The sequence below is a fragment of the Panthera onca genome, chromosome A1 (assembly GCF_046562875.1).
Source record: "Panthera onca isolate mPanOnc1 chromosome A1, mPanOnc1 haplotype 2, whole genome shotgun sequence".
Taxonomy (NCBI): Eukaryota; Metazoa; Chordata; class Mammalia; order Carnivora; family Felidae; genus Panthera; species Panthera onca.
Genome location: NC_138339.1, coordinates 17,717,127 through 17,736,815, shown reverse-complemented (window position 1 = coordinate 17,736,815; position 19,689 = coordinate 17,717,127). Strand labels below are relative to the sequence as shown.

General features: G+C 36.0%; 1 protein-coding gene and 1 pseudogene across 3 annotated transcripts in view; both read left to right on the top strand.

Annotated features, from left to right (window-relative positions):
* The window catches only part of CDH12 (cadherin 12), a 1,039,090-nt gene that overhangs the window by 755,642 nt on the left and 263,759 nt on the right, over nucleotides 1-19,689 (top strand). For all 3 annotated transcript variants that reach the window (XM_078444573.2, XM_078444569.2, XM_078444571.1), the window contains one exon: nucleotides 13,030-13,447. In XM_078444573.2, coding sequence (XP_078300699.1) covers nucleotides 13,217-13,447 — 231 coding nt within the window. In that variant the 5' untranslated portion in view covers nucleotides 13,030-13,216. The remainder of the gene's footprint in view (nucleotides 1-13,029; nucleotides 13,448-19,689) is intronic.
* LOC132682638 (U2 spliceosomal RNA) lies at nucleotides 18,228-18,320 on the top strand (annotated as a pseudogene).

Sequence of the window (19,689 nt, the reverse complement as noted above, 5' to 3'; positions counted from 1 at the left end):
TAATAAACCAATAGACTTCTAGTAGTTTCACATGTGCAATATAATGTTTCAACAATTCTATACATTTCTCAGTGCTCATGAAAATAAGTATACTCAATTTCTCTTATCTATTTCACCCATCCCCCTCCTCACTGCCTCTCTGGCAACCACCAGTTTGTTCTCTGTATTTGAGAGTCTATTTTTTGGTTTGTCTCTTTTTTTTCTTTGTTCACTGCTTTGTTTCTTAAATTCCATATACGGATGAAATCTTATGTTATTTTTCTTTCTCTGACTTATCTCACTTAGCATTATGCACTCTAGGTCCATCCATTTTGTTGTACATGGCAAGATTTCATATTTTTTATGGCTGAATAATATTCCATTATACATCCCATCTGCTTTATCCATTCATCTGTCATTGGATACTTGGGTTGCTTCCATATCTTGGCTATTGTAAATAACATTGCAATAAAGAAAGGAGTACTCATATCCAAATTCATTTTTGTTTTTGTTTTCATTTTCTTGGGGTAAATACCCATTCCATTAGTGGAATTACTGGGTCAGATATAATTCCATTTTTAATTTTTTGAGGAACCTTCATACTATTTTCCACAGTGGCTGCGCTAATTTGCATTCCTACCAACAGTGCACAAAGGTTCCTTTTTCTCCACATCCTCACCAGCACTTATATTTTGTCTTTTCAATTTTAGCCCTTCTGACAGGTGTAAACTGATATCTCATTGTGTTTTTAATTTGCATTTCCCTGAAAATTCGTGATGTTGAGCATCTTTTCATGTGTCTTAGCTATCTGTATGTCTTCCTTGGAAAAATGTCTATTCAGGTCCTCCAACCATTTGAATAGGATTATTTGTTTCCTTGGTGTTGAGCTGTATAAGTGTTTCATATATTTTGGATATTAGCCCCTTATCAGATGTATCATTTGCAAACATCTTCTGCCATTCAGTAGGTTGCCTTTTTTTGTTTTGCTGATGGTTTCCTTTGCTGTGCAAAAGCTTTTTATTTTGGTGTATTTTCAATATTTACTTTTGTTCCTCTTGCCTGTGGAGACATCAAGAAAAATGTTTCTATGTCCTATGTCAGAGAAAATACTGCCTATGTTTTCCTCTAGGAATATTATTGTCTCAAGGTCTCACATTTATGTTCATGTTGAGTTTATTTTTGTATATGGTGTAAGAAAGGGGTCCCATTTCATTCTCTTGCATGTAGCTGTCCAGTTTTTCCAACACCTTTGTTTCAGAGACTGTCTTTTCCACATTGTATGTTCCTGCCTTTTTTCTCTCGGTTAGTTGACCCTGTAATCCTGGGTTTATTTCTGGGCTCTCTGTTCTGTTCTACTGATCTATGTGTCTATCTTTGCACCAGTATCATATTGTTTTGATCAATATGCTTTGTAATTGTCTTGAAATTGGGATTGTGATATCTCTAGCTTTGCTCTTCTTTTTCAAGACTGCTTTGGTCATTTGGGCTCTGTTGTAGCTACATACAAATTTTAAGATTGGTCTGTTCTGGTTCTGTGAAATTTTTGTCAGTATCTTGATAAGGATTGCATTAATCTGTAGATTGCTTTCGGTAGTGTGGAATTTTTAACAATATCGGTTCTTCTCATCTATGAGCATGGAGTATCTTTCCATTTGTTTGTGCCATCTTCAATTTCTTTCATCAGTGTTTCATAGCTTTTGGAGTACAGGTCTTTCACCAACTTGGTTAGGTTTATTTCTAAGTATTTTATTATTCTTGGTAAAATTATAAATGGGATTGTTTTCTTAATTCTGTTTCATATCAAAATTTCCAGCTGTTCCAGGGACCTATTGAATGTCTCTTATCTCAAAGTTAGTTTTAAGTCAAAAAGACATTATTTAGAATGTGAAGTTTAGGAAGTTTGTCAAAAATACAAAAAAAGTTTGAACATTTAACTAAATAAGATCATGGATTATTATGAAATAATACTTAATTATCTATTTAACCAAAGTGACAAAAAAAAGATTTTAAGACAATATAGGAGGTTACATAGTTGTTAGCAAAAATTAGCTTGTAATACTGAGAAATTTCAATTTTATTAAGTAATCAAAGAGGTGATTAAGACAATATAAAGCATAGGATATTATTTTGATAAAATATGAAATTCTTGTGAAATTCTTGTTTTCTAGGCAGATTACTTTAAAGGTGAAGAAAACCCTTCGTAATCTCTTATTACAAAGAACAGAACAGTAATTCAAGAAAACTTTGTCATGTTAACAGAGAACACCAAAGTTTAATTTTGTACCAGCTTACTTTTGATATTAAAGCTCATTCACTTAATTAAAATTATTCCAGTTTTAGACAGCCCAGATCACACACATAGATTCCTTCCCAAAGATTTATTTTCCACAAGCCTTCTAAGACGTTTTCCTCATTAAAGCACACATTTTATTTTGCTTACTTGTGGAGATATTTCCCTTATTATTTCTAGTAGCTTTAATCGCATACATTAATTAGAATTCTTAACCCTTAGAAACCTTACTTCCTAGGAAAACTAAGAAGTAAACAATTGTGAACTGTTTGTTATAACACCTTTCTTTAGATTGGCAAACTCAAGAACATATATATTTAATAATTTCTAGAAGCATATTTCTTCCTCAATTTTCCAGTGTAACACTAACACCTCCAGATATCTTATAGATAAACCTATGTTCAGTAATAAATATTTCAGTATTTTATCTTATTTGCAAATGATGTAAGTATTTAATAACTACCCATCATCTAATTTAACTTAGCAAAACTCTAAGGAGTTAAGTCACCAAAAAGATTTGGGAAAATTATTTGATTAGACACAAATATTGCTGAAAGTTCATTATACACTGATTATCTTATGTCTATTAACTTTTTCTTAATAATTATATTTAAATTAGTCATGAAAATTTCATAAGAGCTAACCATCTTTAAATTATTGTTTTTGCTGACAAACTGTAAGAGGTAACATGAATCCATTTGACCATTAGTTAGTGGAGGTAGAATAAAAGTATTATACTTAATGCTGATAGCGCTAAAGACATGCTAGTTTTACGTAAACCGACAACTTAAACTAGCTTTCGTACTGAATAGGTTTCTAGATCATGGGAACCCAAAATTCATTTGGATTAAGTTCCTGTCATATTTCTGAGTCTTAATTTTATAGAAGCACTTAATTTTCTTTAAGCTAATTAAATCAAGCTCTTTTGCCAATTAATTTTGACAGCATCATTCAGAGGTAGAAAATACCACGTATCTACAACATAAATACATATACAGACACATGAACATACAGACACAAAAAGAGACCATATAGCTTCCATTTTAAAATTGCTGCCATAAATTAGGTACAATAATACAAAATTTATTAGGTATTAAAAGAAGTTGGACCTATTCAAATAACCTCTCTCCTTTCCTGCTCCTTCAGGTAAGAATTATCTACCAGAAGTTTGCATGTCAAAGAGATGGTCTACATAAGAGTTCTGGAGAAGTCCCTTCTCCAGAAGGGAGATATGGGCATAACAATTACTTCTCAAAGGCAGAGGGGAAAAAAATGAAAACTCTTCCTGGAAAGACTTTTGTTCCCCCATAGCAAGAAATTTTGCAATTCTTACAAGTTTTTTGAAATAAACAGGATGTTTTGGTGTTGGTAAAAAAAGATTAGTGGACTTTGAATTGTTTGTGGAGCTACATCTCTGATCTTGTATAGACTAGATTTGTAAAACAAGGACAGCTATTTTTAATTCCTCAAAAGTTGAGTTGCCACCTACATGATATCAAGGGCTAACACACCCATCCCTCTAGGTTGGAACGTTTTCCCTCTGGGTGCATTGAGCTTAGGAGAGAGGCCTAAAAATTTCCTATCAGAGTTTGAATATTCCCCTCCAATTGATCAAACTTCTGATCATAAAGTTATTTTTTTTCCCCAAATATCTTGTCAGCTTTCCACTGGGACAAATAATAAATATTTCTGGCAGTACTGAAAAACCCCATTAATTTTAGTTTCCCCTTGGTTGTTTAGGAGAATAATATAGCAGTTTATCAGAAAATCTCTCAGAATTCTATCAGCTTTGAGAGTGCCCCATGTAGGTGGGAGTCCTCATTCTGGAGTAGATATGGGGGCATTCAAAAGGATGTTGAAGAATTTGCATAGGGTCTTTGAGGACAATGTCTTTTCCAGTGGCCCAGTTGATTATAACTGAGACTTCAATCCTTGAGGCCACATTTTGATGATGGACCCCTAGAAGCATGCAATGTGGGAGCTGAGGTGTTTCAGATTCCTTTTATGCCTTTAATATTTCATTAGTTTTTTGCAATGCATCTTTCATTGAGGTTATTTTGGAATCTTAAAGCCCTTAGGAAACTTTTACATGACAATTAAAATAGGTAGCTCATTCTATTTGTTTAATGTGAGAACCCTTACTTTCAAGTTCACTTTAAATTTTTTTTTAATGTTTATTCATTTTTTGAGAGAGAGAGAGATAGATAAGAGCATTAGTGGGGGAGGGGCAGAGAGAGAGGGAGACACAGAATCCAACATAGGCTCCAGGCTCTGAGCTGTCAGCACAAAGCCTGATGCGGGGTTCAAACTCAGAAACCTTGAGAGATCATGACCTGAGCCAAAATCAGATGCTTAACAAACTGGGCCACCCAGGTGCCCCTCAAGTTCACTTTTTAAAGAGAAGTTCTTGTCTAATTGGAATGTGCCCCATAATAGCCACTGTAATTATAGGCGGTCTTTGTTAAAACTTTGCCTTTTTTTTTTTTATTTTTCATTTTTAAATATCTTCAGCTTCCATGGGCCACAGTTCCTTAAAACAAAATGAGCTAGTACACTCAACTCTTTGGGTATAAAGGGTTGCATTTCTTTTAGTTAGGCCTTTGGATTCCTCAGAGCCAAACTAATACCTGAGAGGGATATGCCACAGGTTTGGGAATTGTGGGGTGTTTTACAGTACCTCAGAATTGCATGTAAATTTCCTTGAGGTTGGTGGTCAACCTAGTGTCAATCTGACCCATTTTCTGACCAAATTACCTCCTCAGAGGAATCTTTTTGAAGTAGCTAGCACTAATAGCTTTTAAATGCTTGACTTATGCCCACTATTTTTTGCAGCTTTCTTGCTTCTGAGTTCCCCATTAGCAGTAGCCATTACTAGACCCAGTCCAGTTCAAACTGGTCCCTAGTCCAACCGTGGACCTAGTTTGGTTTTTAAATTGGGCTCTGTCCAATACTGGCCGGGAACTACCAAACAATTCCCGTAGAACTTTGGACTGGTGAAAAGGATTGAACCAGCAGTTATCAACAAAGGGGAACTGTGGACTAATTTCAAACAAAAGAAGAAGCGTAGTTGTCACCAACAGTTACCAAAGTGGAATCTGGGCAAAGATTCCAGACTAAACCACCAACAGTTCCCAACATGGAATCTGTGGACAGAAGCAAGGGCTGGGATATTCCGCTCAAAATCCTGGGAATCATAATTTGAAATACTGTTAGTTTTCAGTGTGGAATCTGGGGACTGGGGAGAGCACTTAACTAGCAGACTCCAAAACGGGGATTTCAATACTGATTCCAAATAAATAGGAAGCTGCAGCTACCACCACCAGTTCCCAGTGTGGAATCTGGAAATCTGGGGATGAAACCAAGGGCTGGGTTTCTGATCAAATGGGGAACTGATTGGAAAGTCAATTAGGTCAAGAGCTCAACACAAAGAGGGTAGAGTTCAGAACAGAGAAGAGCTTTCCCATGGTTTTTAGAAAGTGTTAGTAGGATACCTACCTGAGTTTCTAATGTCCTCAGAAGTTCACTTCATATCCTGTGCCTGCCAACATATCAGTTAAAAGACAAAATTCAGCTGAGTACATTTAAGTATCCAGTTGGCTTACTCAACCATTCATGTGTAGGGCAATCCTATCTAACAAGTTGAAATGAGTTCTATCAAATGGAACGATTTTATAGGCAGAAATGGGACAGGACAAGGTTATTGGTAAAAGAAATGAAAGGATTATTTTAGGCAAGGTTACCTTCCATTAGGAAAAAGCAGGGGCAGGGGGCGGTTATGGGACAGATTACCTCACCCATGCTGGCCAGGAAATTTAAGCAAGTTTGATTTAAATTTCCACTTCTGAGAGAGGTTGAAACTGCAGTTTAGTCTTGGTTGGCTGTCGTGGAGGGAAGTTTTTTCTTTTCTTTTCTCATTTTCTTTCCTTTTTCCTTTACTTTCTCTTTTCTTTTCTTTTCTTTTCTTTTCTTTTCTTTTCTTTTCTTTTCTTTTCTTTTCTTTTTTCTTTTTTCCCCTCTATTTCTTTTCTTCTCTTTCTTTTCTTGTCTTTCTTTTCTTTTCTTTTTTTTTTTTTTAACAGTGTAGCATCTGTACAAGTCAGAGAGCAAGGATAAATGAACTCCACAAATTAAGCTCATAGAGAGTATTTATCACCTTGAGACATCTTTGTTACATTCCCAAAAAGCAATGGAAATTGGTTTGCTGTCTTTACTTCGCAGTGTCAAATTCATGAATGACAAGAGTTGGGATTAAGGTTTGCTGCATCAGAGAAGGTAAATTTCCTTTCGGTGTGGGTTTAGTAACCTAGAGCCTGCTTCAGATTTTATGTCTCCTTCTCTCTCTGACCCTCCCCTGCTCGAGCTCTGTTTCTCTCTCTCTCTCTCTTTCTCTCTCTCTCTCAAAAATAAACATTAAAAAATCAAACAAAAAAAATAAAACCTTCAGAAAATTTTTCTAGAGTCAAATTCTTGAACTATCAGATTTGCTTAGAATCTTTAAATAATTATGGATGATAATGAAATTTATACAATATGAAACAAAATTTTAAATATAAAGTTAAATAAACCACATTTAAAAAGTTATGTTTTTGAGGTAAAGAGTTACATGAGGACAAGTATGAGTTTATTGTTGATATTTTTATAATTTCCAGATTACATAAATTATTTTCTTTTTCTTTGTAATATGGAAAACAAGACCTTCCTCTGTATTATTTGAAATTAAAAGACCATTTATATAGAAGATGGGATGGGGGGCAGTAAAGTTTCTTCCTTTCTTCTTTTCTTTCTTTCTTTCTTTCTTTCTTTCTTTCTTTCTTTCAACCTTAAGATGTGTCCTTGTAAAATTACAGGCCACAGACACAGTCACCACTAAAGATTTCCAAGATGCAGGTAGCCTTAGAGTGATACTCATAATAAAGAATCATTTGTAATAACTAACATACCTGTCAGCCTAATAAAATATCTTCTAACATAGACCCTTTCAGTATAATTTGCAGGAAGTAGACCTTTTATCTGGAGTTATTCTTCAAAGCACACACAGCCGAGATTATGTAAATAACTGTGGAAACCACAGCCTTTGGATATCTCTCAGTTTTGGAGACTCACATAATGGGTATTTCACATACAAGTATCCCCTCCTTTGATATATGATCATTTAAAAAAAGCTCTCTTTTGCTCAAAGGAATGTTTGACTCCAGAGACCCATTGTCAGGTCTGAAAAGTCTTCAGAAAGCCACTTTGGCTCTACAAAAGTTTAGGAATAATGGCGAAATATAAATTTTTAAACACTACGCCCGAAATCCAGTATATGGAATAGCACACACCTCTGGTGATGTCCTTTGTAACAAATACATCTTCTTTAAAGGTTCACATGTTTCCATAGGGTGCTGACACCTCAGAATAAGTCTGCTATTCTCGCTCTGATAACAACACCACTGGTGCCGGGGCAAGTGGTCCCAGTTTGATGGCTCAGGATAGTTTTTCCTTGTGATTTAGGCTTTGTTTCATGCCTGGGGGGAGTTGTTTCTCTTTCACTTAAGAACCAGAGTCCTTCAATCTCCTTACATTACTTTCCTTGTGATATAGCACTTTAAAAGCTCCCTGGCTGACAACTGTGGCCGGAGGCTGGGATCTGCTGGGAGCAGCATCATGCACTGAAAATAATATCAGTTCATCTGTTCACCAAGGGACCACAGTATATAGAGTCCTGGAACGGCTTTTAGGACTACACTGCAACAGCATGAGTTAGGAGATGCACAGGGACACACGTTCTAATTTAGTGAGGAGTTTAAAAAATGCTTGATTTCATCATGTATATAGGCCACAGACATGAGAACGTTGTTGATTGTGTCCTCACATTTCCAATGCTGCTCGGCAGATCGTTACTTAGCGTAAAACTATGCAATGAACAGATCTGTTTTGTTCCAAAACCCGTCTTTTTATTCACCTATTTTATTAAGATTTGACTAAGTATACCAAGGCTGGAAGCAACCCCCAAATTCAGAGTTGTCAAGTCGGTCTAACAGGCCGCCCTCTCCTCTGGCTGAACCCGGCAGGCATCCCCACATCAAACTGTCTGCAAAGAAGCCTGCACAGCTGGAATCCACCTTACCTGCATCTCTGTAGGACACTGCTTCGGGTCATCTGGCCTGTCTAACGCTTTACTGGGTGGATTTGCTGGGCTGTGGTGTGGTTTCTTAATTCTCAGGCACCATCCAATTCTGTCAGCACACTGGCCCTGTCAATTTTTGCAATTCTCCACCAACCCCCGTCTCTGCCGAGAATTACGTGTCTCTTTTCACATCCAGGTCGGTGAATGCAGGGAGTCCCCAGTCTCCTGACTGAAAAGGAACTAAGTTGACCTGATAGCTTCAATTCACTAACTTTACAAAAGATCTAAAGGAGTCTAAGGAAACTTAAGCTGCCCTAATATTATTGAAATAGTTACTTAGCTTTGGAAAAGAGAATGTATTTGGAAGTCAAGTCTTTAGGCTCATATTCCTTGTCTTGTTAGGATTTGAAACCCTCAAGGTTTTCATCTATTTATGCATTCACTAATATAGGGGCGGCATAGAAGAGCATGCAAGAGGATGAACTCTGAAGTCAAATTGCCCAGATTCAAACCTGCCTGCTACGTATTCATTTGTGGACCAGGACCGTGTCGTTTTTCTGTTACTCCATTTCCTTTGCGAAATGAGCGTTAATAGTAGCACCTTCTTCACAAAGGTGCAAATGCACATGCATCTGTAATATAAATTATTACTACTGTTATTAATAAAAACTAAAGGGTTTGAAGTCAGGAGAGGGGGTAGAAGGCAAGGCTGGTGCAGAGGTAGATCATGTAAGTCCTCTTAAGCTCATGTGTGTGGTATTAAAAATCCTAACTTCAAGATGTACTCTCTTCGTGACTTTCAAATGTATAACATTCTGTTGTTAACTATCGTCTCCATGCTGTACATTACGTCTTCAATTCGCACTGAGACAGCTTTAAGTTGTTAATTACAGATGTTTCTACTACACTATGATATGTGAGTTTCTACAAAGCTTTGCATTCCGTAGAATTTATATTAAAACAGCAGGATTCATGGGCAAAAAAAGAAAAAAATAATAAGATTTTGTGCAAATCCCTAAAACTTTTGAAGTCACCCCTCACAATCATCATCCTAAGGGAAATATGAGCATCAAGGGACTGCTAATAAGTAAATATCCCTTTAAATATAAAATTGTATCTTAAGGAGAAAGAAAAAAAAAGTTTGAGGTACATAAAAGTGGAAGAATAAAACATGTGTCCGAACAGAGCCAGAGGAAAGACCATGTGAACATGAGAAAAATGGGGATATGAGTCCACACTGTTCTCCCCCATAGTGCCAGTTAACTTCAGCCTTACTACAATATTTTGTGTTTGTGTTTGGCTATTGTTTTTTTGTGAGCTAAATTTTTAATGGGTTGAGGAATTAGCTTATGAAACAACATAATTTTCATGTTATAATCAAATTCTTCTCTACTTAACTAATCATTTATAAGCCAATCTCCTCAGGTTACAGACACACATTTTAGTGTAACAGAAGGGGAATGATGTAAACAGATGAGAAGTTCTAAAAGATTACTCTATCGAGGATCAACACTCAGACTCTGGATACTTCAACTCCAAAGGAGAAAGGGTAGCTGGAACCAGACTGGTTGCTGTGATGACGAATATACCCAGGTGCCCAACGTCAAAAATCCCTGATATAAAAAACAAAACAAAAGAAAACAAAGAACCCACGTGCTTAAAGAAATAACCCTAGGTTTCGCTTCTGTCTAACTCTGAGTTTTGATATCGTAGATCCCCTAAAATGTGGAGGTGAAAAATTGCATGGAACAGAAAAATAAAAATGCAGCCTAATTACATATATTAGACTGGGTTTGGGAAGTCAGAGTTCCTGCCACTCATCTTTTCTATTCATGTTTATCGCCCCCGCTGCCCTGTGTACGTGTGGGCTAGGATTGACCTGAGTGTGGGGAGACACATGGAAGAAAGGGAAAGACTAAGAAATTAGAACACTTTGGATGTTGATGTTAGTTAGCAATGTCAACTTGAGTACAGATGAAGAAAGTATGTGCACTGTGCCTGCTCAGACTTATTGAAAACCGTTGCAAATATTTTCTGACCTCTTCAGCATATTGTCAACATAGACATAAACAGTTCATGCTCGGTATTTGGTTTTGAATATTGTGAACGAATTACTGAAGTGGCAACCGTAGTTTGTGATTTAAATTCTTGCTGTCCAATAAAAAAATAATGCAAACCACATATATAATTTTAACTTTCTAGTAAACACATTAAAAAAGGAAAAAGAAATAGGCGAGGTTAATTTTAATAGTTTTTTTTTAACCAAACATATCCAAAATGTTATCATGTCAACAAGTAATAAACATAGAAATTGAAATATTCTACATTCTTCCTTATTTGTATTAATTCTCTGAAATTTGCTACCTAAATTAAAAATCTCAAATTGCCACATTTCAGCTAAATAGCCACGTATGGCTACTGGTTACCGTATTGGACAATGCGCATCTAAGTTGACTTTTTATGAACATGATTTTGCCAGAATAAAAAGCTGCAATTAAACATATACCTACTTATGTCTTTGTCAGTATCTAACAGTCTCACCCCTTCAAACAAAAGAAAAATTATCATATCTTGTTTTATTTCTTTTTGGGGAGAGTATTCTTATAGAATGCTTTCAAATTAAAATTTTTGGATGTCTCCCATCTCGTATGTTATTTCAAGCATGGTTCCCACATTAAATGTTTAAATTTGAATATCTGTGAGGATTGCATTATCATGTTGGTTATGTTGTAGATAACTGAATAAGCATGGAGCTGAATTGCAGCTGACAAGTTGCCATGTTTTAGAGACGTTTAATTAAACATATATTGATTTTGATTTTAGTTCTCTTGTTTTGGAAGCATTCTATATAATTTCTAGCCTCCAACATTTTTGGCTCTTGAAAAGCTTCCAATTTTAGTCTGTAGGCAGTGAGCATGCAGTGCCAAGTGTATAAAACCGTGCTGGCTTGAACTGCATTTTCCCCATCCCTGCTCCCAGGGTGTATAGGGTTGTTCTTGTCCATTTCGTTCTCAGTGCAATTGTTATGTAAAGCTGGCTTTTGCTGCCCTAAGTTCTGCCATCAGGATATTCTGTCTGTTGTGTTTTTGTTTGTGTTTTAGTTTGTTTGTTTGTTTTTTCCTCCCCCGGGCATTAGTAAATTTGCTCTCATTTATTTTTCTTTACATTTATTTTCTGCTTCTGATTTAAGAAAGACAAGGATTGTGTATGTTTTCTCACTGACTGTACCATAAAAGATTTTGTAGACACTCGATAAGCCTTAAATAAGTGAATGAAAAAAAAAAAAAAAAAAAAGAGTTGCTTGTTGTAAGGAAGAGGTCAAAACTCCCTTTACCTAAATTCAGAAGAGAGATTATCTGTGTGGTGGGGATCCAAGTTTACTCCAAGTGCACACCTTATACAAAATAATTCCAGGCTAGAGATACAAAATAATATCCAGGCTAGAGAAGCAATTCTTTAAAGCTAAAGCTTATACAGGCTTATAAAACCATCTGACATTATCATTCAGTGATATCATTGAATTACATTTAGTAATTTATCTTGTTCTTTCCTGGAAGGTCTGATTCTTCCTATTCTCCAACTTTAGGGATTTTCTTTCGCTTTTTAATTTTTTTGTTCCTAAGTGTATGGTTCTCGATCTTGGCATATTTTGCTTCTTGGAGATATTTGGTAATGCCTGGAGAGAATGTTGGTTGTCACGATTGGGAGTAAGTGGGGAGGAAGCTCCTGTCATTTACTGAGCAGAGGAAAGAAATGTGGCTAAAAGTCAAATGCACATAATAGCTCCCCAGTAACAACTATCCCACCCCAAATATCAGAGGGTGGCTTTGTGAAGCCCTACTTTAACCTAGTTCACATTAAAAATAGTGATCTGTGGGGCGCCTGGGTGGCGCAGTCGGTTAAGCGTCCGACTTCAGCCAGGTCACGATCTCGCGGTCCGTGAGTTCGAGCCCCGCGTCAGGCTCTGGGCTGATGCCTCGGAGCCTGGAGCCTGTTTCCGATTCTGTGTCTCCCACTCTCTCTCTGCCCCTCCCCCGTTCATGCTCTGTCTCTCTCTGTCGCAAAAATAAAAAAAAAAAAAAAAAAAAAAAAAGTTGAAAAAAAAAAAATAGTGATCTGTGTTTTAGCCTTAAAATGATTATCGAATTTTAGAAATTGCTTCTGTTAATGGTACACCCTTTGCTTCATTACAACTAAAGCTTTTGAAGACTGCAAACAACTTAGTTTATCCAAATTTGCAAGATGAATAGCAGTGTCCATTTAGCAGTGTAATTATTTTACAGTCTATCCTCTCTGCTTTTGTTTTCTTTTTTTCTTTTTTCTTTGTTAAGTTCCTTTATTTATTTTCAAGAGAAACAGAGACAGCTTGAGTGGGGAAAGGGCAGAGAGAGAGAGAGAGAGAGAGAGAGAGAGAGAGAGAGAGAATCCTAAGTAAACTCCTTGCCGTCAGCACAGAGCCCAATGCAGGGCTCGAACTCACGAAACTGTGAGATCATGACCTGAGCCGAAACCAAGAGTAGGACGTTTAACCCACTGAGCCACCCAGGTGCACTTCTGTTTCTTTAAGTGTTGGCAGACATAATGAGAGTTTTGATGATTATCATCATGTAATTCTGTCAATTTAATGTATCTTTGTTAATCTGTTTTATAGGTCCCTTTAGATGGAATGTGATACGGCAGAAACCTTTTCATCCAAAGGATTGATGCCTGCATTATCATTTCTGCAATAAGACAGAAAAGTTAAGTGGTGGAGGCCACAGACACCTCAAACCTGGATTCCACAATTCCACGTTAAGTGCTGGAGTTTTTATTACTCTGCTGCAGGAAAGCCTTTGCCAATGCTCACAAGGAACTGCTTATCCCTGCTTCTCTGGGTCCTGTTTGATGGAGGTCTCCTAACACCACTTCAGCCACAGCCACAACAGACTTTAGCCACAGAACCAACAGAAAATGTTCTCCACCTGCCAGGGAGGCGATCACATTTCCAGCGAGTTAAACGTGGCTGGGTATGGAATCAATTTTTTGTGCTGGAGGAATACATGGGCTCCGAGCCTCAGTATGTGGGAAAGGTAATGGCGTGTTTCTTTTGACAACCACTTAATTGCAAGGGGGAGTATGCATTGTGTATTGTGTATGGATGTTTTGCACAGGAGCTGAACAAACCAGTGACTAGAACACTGGAATTGAAATCCGAGAGACCTGGTTTCTCTTCCTGACCCAGTGGCCCGGGTAAGCTTTGGAATATCATTTAATTGCTCTTTATCACAATTCTCCCTGGTTATTTTACTGAAGTGAATATATATATTATATATTTATTTATTATTTATTTATTTATTATTTATTATTATATATATATTTTTTTCTTATTTTTAAACTTTTGTTTTTAAGTTCTGTTCCTATTTTTTATTTATTTATTTTTTATTTTAACACTCTTTACTAAAGACATACAGTTAAAATATTAAACCTCATTAAAAGCGTTGTCACAGCACATTATTGCTCACGGACATTCTGGAATTGCTTACCAAGAAGAGACACAGAAAACAATAACCAGCCTGGATATTCTAACCTGCTATTGATATCCTTGAATGGCCAGGATGTCAAACTACTTGGAACATGGTTTTGAAGTATTTTACACGGCTTGCTCATACTTTAGAAATAATTTATTTATTATATGTTTTGCAAGCTATTTATGAAGCTATTTGTGGCCAAAGTAATACATTTTGGAACCCAAATACATACGCCTCAATCTTCAACACAGCATGCCATTTTTCAATCTGATTGTAAGTTCATAGAAATTTATTTTATTTTTTCACAAAATAGATAATGGCACCTTTTTGTTTCAGCACAATTATGCTTTACTGCTGTTTCCCTTACCTAACATTTCTGACCCATGTCTACAGTAGATAGAACTTACCAATGCTACCTCAAAAACTAGTGTTTCCAGAAAAATATTTTGTTTTATTTATATTTCGTTAATTAACTGTTTTTAAATGTTCTAAAGGATTTTACCATGGTTTTCATAAAAACACATATGCTTAAAAAGAGTTTAAAATAAATCCGAAGACAGAAATAGAAAACGATGGTAAGAGGAGTACTAGGAAGCTGATATAGAAGATTATGTCTGTTGCACATTAAAGTCCTCAGAGATTTCTGGAAGGCTAAACTTATGAGAAATATGATGAGTCTTATGATTCCAATGTTAGGTCCAAGGAAGCAAATCCAGTCCAGATTTAAATTATTTGCACGATATTTTTGGAATTTACCTTTTAGAAATCTATTTAAAGAATATTGAATACGAAAGTGGAAAAGGTCTTCAAATAGAACCTTTGTTGAAAATGAACACACAGCTAGGGTTTCTCTGAGGTATATGGGGCCTCGGGCCAATATTTTCTGTGGGCTACCTATCTCTATATAAAATTTGAGTCACACCAAATCTGTCTTTGAGTACCATTTTGGAAGTCCAATTTTTAGCGATTTTGTAAAATATATACAGTGCCATTAGCAGAAGTAATCTCCTTGACAGACTACCTCGTAGGAATAGGGCCTGGTCATGTGGCCCTGGGACAACTCCACAGGTGTTGGTTCTGAACTTTCACAGGGGGTCTGATAAACCCAAAATTAAGTAGAAAGAGAGCACCTTCAAGGGGAGAAATGGTCACTAAAGCCCAAGCAGTTGCAGTTCAGCCCATGACACCCTGACCCAGATGGCATTGATGCCCACAAATAGACCTGGGGAAAGAGGAGTCTCAGAAAATTTGAGGGAAAGCATTCCAACACATGGAAGCCCCCTGATGTTACTGTAAATTGCTTTTGCTCATATGATTCCTCTATATGATCATGAAAAGTAATAATCATTATGGTGAGATAGTTTCCTGTTGCTCCAGTACACTTGTTTCTTATGAGTAAATGTAATATAAAGATCAAGTTTTGAAATCTGAGACAAATGGACAGGTAGCATAGCTCTAAAACGGTCTCATGGGTCTCCATATTCTCAACTCTGCTTATGATGGAAACTAGACTTCACGTTGAGGTTCCTGGCAAGTACCTGATGAGAAAGTATTCTCTCTGGGTTTGATTGAAGCAGATTCATAGCCTTTAGTTGCCTGAATCTGAAGTGAGAGGATTGTTTGTTGAAAACTGAATGAAACTGACTTTTACTCTATCTTAAATAGAGTAGCATTTCACCTAGGAATTGTATTTCCAAGTTTGTATTTCCAAGTTTGATTTGATAGTCTGGAATCACACCTTTGTAATTGCTACTATAGTATAGAATTCATGCAATTCATTTAAAAGATGAATTAGTGTTTATAATTAGATTTTTAAAGGAGTGGGTCCAAGATCTAACCTGCTATTAAATTAAAACAACATTATTTTCAGTCACACCTTTGTAACATGTGGTGAAAAGCCGTGGTTCTCTCGTAATGTATGTTCCCGATGCAGATGAAACAAGAGTTTCCAAGGTTTCCTTTCCACATGGAAACGAATTAAAGTTTAATTATCTCTGTCTTGATGAGTCTAGATGTGGGAATAGTAATATAATAACATCGGGACCATTTCAAGTCATTATGTGTATGTGTGTAAACATATATTAATATATTTATGCTTCTGCTCTTTTTAGAAAGGCCTTGAGACAGTTCACAGAAAAATAAAATATTATAAATAATATAGAATTCAAGGCCAGGGAAGGAGGCAAATGCCAAAAATGCCAAGCACAGTGGTCAACTGAACTACTATAATTGAGCCTCAAATTTAACTTTATGTTTTTTGCAACACTGGCATCTATGAAAACATTAACTTGTACGGTTCTCATTATCAAAAGCTCCACTTGTTGAGAAGAAAAATCTATGTCCCTAGCTTCAATTATAAAAAATGTATTCATGTGGAAATTTATAGTTAGTATCCTGAATAGCTTAGTGGACATTAGCCTCAACAATTGTTATATTTAAAAGGAGCAGATATTAATGTTGACATTCTTTCAAGAAAGACCAAACTGTGACATTGCTTCTAATGAATACTTTTTATACAAAGAAATCACAAGGGTGTCCAGAGGTAAAACCAAGGATTTCCTCAAATAGACATTTTAGATTTACTACAATACTTGGATGAGTGCAAGATACTATAATGCAGAGTAACATAGAAATGAATTTGATCAGCAAAATATTTTAATTCAGATGCTGTCAATTGCTCAAAGTCCTCATCAAACAAAACAAAACAAAAACAGATATTACTAAAAGCATGCACACACACAATGCACACACACACACTCACAGAGTGAGTATGATGCTTGCACCAACATGTATAACTGAGGGCCTATGTCTGTGTAATACTAAGTTATATTATAGCCTCAAAGCTATGTACCAAGAAAATGCCGCTCAGTTGTCCTCAAAGAATTATTTAGGAAATTTAGTTGTCATTGCACATGATCTTTGTTAGCAGTGATTCTTAGATTTAAATTGTTTAAAATGGCAAAAATATTAAAAATTGAAACATAGATAAACTCTAATTTTGGAGGCATCTGTTTAATCAATATATTGTTTATTGAGAATGCATTGCAATTTGAAAAAGTGTTAAACCTTGTAGGGATCAATTTATATATGAAGTCCTTAGATTACAATTATATTCAGTAAACCTTACTGACTGCTACTTTGGTCACTGTTTTAGTTGCCTTGCATACATAAAATTATGCAGTCTTCAAAATAGCACTATGAAAAAGATTTCTAGTAGCCCCATTTTACGTATCAGAAAACTGAGGTGCAGAAAAGTCAGGTAACTTTCCCGTGGCCCAACAGGCAATAAATGTTGAAACTAGGATTTTAAGTCAGGTAGTTTAGCTCCATTGCACCAGAAAATACCATAGTTCGTTATCTTATGGTAGCAATAATTTCAATCCTCTGTTGAAAGTACTGTAATGAAAACCCTTTTATGGAGGTGGAGACAAAAGCAAGTCTATGGGTCTGTTTAGAAGACAGAGGAATTTGAGAAAGCCTTCACAGATAAGGGAGCATCTGAGATGTGTCTTTTTTTTTTTTTTTTTTTAACGTTCGTTTATTTATTTTGAGAGAGTGAGAGTGAGCAGGGGAGGTGCAGAGAGTGGGGGAGAGAGAGAGAATCCCAAGCAGCCTCTGTGCTGTCAGTGTAGAGCCCACTTTGGGGCTCAGACCCACAAAACGTGAGATCGTTACCTCAGCCAAAACCAAGAGTCAGACACTTAACCGACTAAACCACCCAGGCGCCCCTGAGATGTGTCTTGAAGGATGGCTCATTTTTTCAGAAGACAGAATCTGAGGGAAAACTTTATAAGCACTGAGGCTTGAAAATTCAAAGTGAGCTTTAGATAACCATATTTCAATATAATCAGAGAATGTAAAGCCAGTTGTTAAGGGTAGGTAACTACAGAAAGTATCACAGAGGCTCAATTCTGACACCAAGATTAGTAACATTTTCTCTATCTATCTATCTATCTATCTATCTATCTATCTCTATCATCTATCTAAATTGAGGTGTAGTTGGAATATAACATTATAGTAGTTTCAGGTGTACAACATAGTGATTCAATATTTGCACACATTGCACGATGATCACTACAATAAGTCTCGTTAACATCTGTCACCATGCATCATTACAATTGTTTCCTTGTGGTTTTTTTTTACAATTTTTTCTTGTAAATTTGGACTTTTAAAATTTACTCTCTTAGTAACTTTCCAATACTCAATAGAATATTAATAACTATAGTCCCATGTTGTATATTACATACAGTATAATTTGTTCTTCAAGGTGTCATGATCCATGAATATGTCTTGGTTGAGGATTCACATGGACAGAGTTGCAGTTATAGAATGAGCCCCCAGTATCGCTTCTCGGCCTTTTGGCTAAGATCAAGTGTAGTATCTGTTCTTATCAGTTTAATAGAATGAGCACCCAGAGTGCCGTTTAAGACTCATTGCAGATGGGGGAACAGGCATGGAGACAGGGAGAACAAGTAGGAGAAGGTTACAGTGGGCTTGTCTAGGAAGTAACGAGGGAATGGGATGTTAGAGTTGAAGATTTGACCCGTGGACAGATTATAAAATATTTCAAGATCTGTCGGTCATGGGAATAAAAAGGATGAGACAGAACATTAGTGGATAATTGCATGTAGAGAATGAAAGAGAAGGAGAAGTAAACTAAGTGACTCATATTTCTGGCTTTGTTTCTCTAGTATCCAGCCTAGGGTTGAGACGCAAGTAAGAAACAAAATGATCGCTGTTAGACTTTATACAGCCATAGTTACTTAGACATACCCAGGTAAAGTATCTCATATATATTTAGGATATTAATCTGGAGTTCACAAAAGAGGCCTATGGTAGATACAGATATAGGGGTAACTGGTCACAGATGATTGTCAAAATCAGTACCTAGAGCGGGCAACACACTCTAGGAAAAATTACAAGCAGGTATATGAACCCTGACTTTTAACTGAGAAACAAGGGAAGAAGAATTTGGTAGATCTATTTAATAAGAAGCAAAAACACAAATATTAAATAGTGTGATGGAAAATAAACTGAAAGTTGAGGAGTGCGAAATGACAAATAAATGTTGCAATTCATAGATCAAATTAAATAATGACTGAAAAAGCCTCTACTGGTTTTGTCAGTGAGCCAGAGGTGACCTTTGTCAAAATAGTTTAATGATTTTCTTTAGAGCTTAAAGAAAGGCAAAAGGAATAGGTACAGTGAATAGATTTCAAAAGTGTAGTTGAAAGAGATTGATCTATGCCCTCTGTATATGCCTGGTTTGATCTGCCAGGCATTCTATTAGGTAGGGTTCTGCAGATAAACAAAACCAACAGGATACATGTGTGTATATATATGTATATACATATGTATATATATATATATATATATGTGTATGTGTATGTGTATGTCTATGTCTCTATATATAAGGAGAGAGCAAAAGAGAATTTGATTTTAAGGAATTGGCCCACATGATTGTGGAGATTCAAGTCCAAAAATCTTCAGGGTAGGCCAGCAAGCTGGAGATTCAGGGAAGAGTTGCAGATATAATTCAAGGCCATGGCAATAGAATTTTTTCTTTTTTCTTTTTCTTTTTCTTTTTCTTTTTCTTTTTCTTTTTCTTTTTCTTTTTCTTTTTCTTTTTCTTCTCTTCTCTTCTCTTCTCTTCTCTCCTCGTCTCTTCTTTTTCTCTTCTCTTCTCTTTCCCTTTCTTTTTTCTTTTTTTTTTTTTTTTGTAATTATATGTAGGATTTGGTTTTGGATTAGCAAAGAAATAAAAAAATAAAAAAGAAGAGATAGCACAATAGCTTATTAAAATG